Source organism: Euphorbia lathyris, chromosome 3 (genome assembly GCF_963576675.1).
Source record: "Euphorbia lathyris chromosome 3, ddEupLath1.1, whole genome shotgun sequence".
Classification (NCBI taxonomy): domain Eukaryota; kingdom Viridiplantae; phylum Streptophyta; class Magnoliopsida; order Malpighiales; family Euphorbiaceae; genus Euphorbia; species Euphorbia lathyris.
In genome coordinates, this window is record NC_088912.1 from 77,024,469 (window position 1) to 77,026,613 (window position 2,145).

Below are 2,145 nucleotides of genomic sequence, written 5' to 3' on the forward strand. Positions count from 1 at the left end.
TTTGTAGTAACTTGTACCCCTATCCTATCAATACTTATTACATCCAATTTTTTTTTTTTTTTTCCAAGACAGATAAAACTGATATATTAATTGAACTTGTGTTAATTTATTTAATTAAATTGGCAACGTAATGAAAATACAGTTGGCAAGTTTTAGAGGTAAATTACACCTATGGCCCCCACACTTCTATACTTACTTTAATTATAGCTCTTTTACTTTAAAACTAAATATTATAACCTCTAAACTTTCAACTTTACTAATATAATGACTCATTTTACTGTTGACTAAGTTAAAATTACTACCTAATATAAAATTTAGGGTTAAACTATGTTTACTTTATTTTTAACAAAGTAAGCTTTATTTTGTTTTTACCACTATTTGATGAGCTTACTTTGTTAAAGTCCACTATCATCCAATCGTGAAAAAAATAAAGTAAACTTTATTTTGTTAAAAACAAAGTAACCATATAAGACATCTAAAATTTAAACAATACAAGAATTAAAGTCGTTTAAAACCACATTTACAATCAAACCATAATTTTTAAATTGTAAATCACTATAAAGAGATCATGGACTATGGATGTAATTTACACCAAGATTTAGTGTTTGGAAAATATATTTATGGTAGGTTGAGGGGTCACTATAAAGGAGCGTAAGACTCCTTACAAAAACCCCATTCTCATTACTTTCCTCTCCTACATTTTTAATTTCTCTCTCTTTCTAATATCTCCATTCATCATTACCTTTACCTACTTCAACAATGTCTGAAGAAACTAGCACCAGCAATTCTTCCTCACCTTCTTCTCCATCTAAGAAGAAATCAAGAACTTCTCGCTCTTCTAAATCCCCTAAAACAACTATTTCTATTTCCAACTCTAACCACCCCGTTTACCGGGGCGTTCGGATGAGAAGTTGGGGGAAATGGGTGTCCGAAATCCGCGAACCCCGAAAAAAATCCCGCATTTGGCTCGGAACTTTCCCTACAGCTGAAATGGCAGCGCGTGCACATGATGTTGCTGCCATGGCGATTAAAGGCAACTCCGCAATTCTCAATTTTCCGGAACTTGTCGACTTGCTGCCTCGTCCGGTTTCTTTAATGCCACGAGATATTCAAACTGCTGCCACGAAAGCCGCATCCATGGTTGAATTCGACTCTCTATCTTCTTCTTCTTCTACTACTTCAATTTCTTCTTCCTCTTCCACGACATCGTTATTGTCAGAGTCCTCGACTTCGACTTCGACATCGTCAGTGTCTGTATCCGACGATATGTCGGAATCCGAGGAACTGAGTGAAATTGTTGAATTGCCGAATTTGGAAGGGGGTTTTGAGTTAGCCGAATCACAGACCGAGTTTCTATTGTTTGACTCAGTGGACAGATGGGTGTATCCAGACATTTGTGTTGAATTTTCTGATCAGTTGTTGGGATTAGAAAATTTAATGTCCAGCAATTTGGGAGCTCCAATATGGAATTAAATTAAGTGTAGTAATACTATTTTTCTGGGTTTTATTTTCTTAATTACAGTGATTTTTAGCTTTTGAACAAGCTGCCAAAATGTTGTCTACTTTTGCTGACAGGTCAGTTCTGCCACTGTAATATTATTACACTGTGCATTACTTATGGTAAATTAAATAATAATTATCTTTTTTTAGTATAAAAAATATTACAAGTTTAATTAATTAGTAGTAATACATATTAAATCAGGATCAGATGTGTTTATTTTAATTTTTAATTAAGTTAGGAAGATTGTAATATCATTATTTGTAAAGTTGGTTTTGTTAAAAAAATAAAATTATGAGACTATAATATGTTAATAGGCTATCTTGTCAATGAGAATTATGTGAGAGGAATCTATTTAATTATATTAAATTACAAAGTAATTAGACAGCTATTATGAGCAGTCTACTATCTTGTCATTATAATAGCACCATTTTGTTCATTGGGTAATCCAACTTTTTATTTATATAAGTTGGTTCTACCTTTTTCAGAAAAAAATTCGATTTCGTGTCATTTTAGGTATATACATAATTTTTGCAATATTTATGAAATTATTAATTTTGATTTTAATCCTATTTTACCTCAAGAATTAACAAAATAAAAAAATTGGTAAGAATATATTGTAAATATAATTATGATTTTTCTTGATG

At 31.5% G+C, this 2,145-nt stretch overlaps 1 protein-coding gene across 1 annotated transcript; it reads left to right on the forward strand.

Annotated features, from left to right (window-relative positions):
* Window positions 1-690: 690 nt before the first annotated feature.
* Window positions 691-1,659, forward strand: LOC136223317 (dehydration-responsive element-binding protein 3). Its single transcript, XM_066011249.1, has one exon. It carries the CDS (start codon window positions 760-762, stop codon window positions 1,471-1,473), a length of 714 nt encoding a protein of 237 aa, XP_065867321.1. The 5' UTR covers window positions 691-759; the 3' UTR covers window positions 1,474-1,659.
* The last annotated feature ends 486 nt before the right edge of the window (window positions 1,660-2,145 follow it).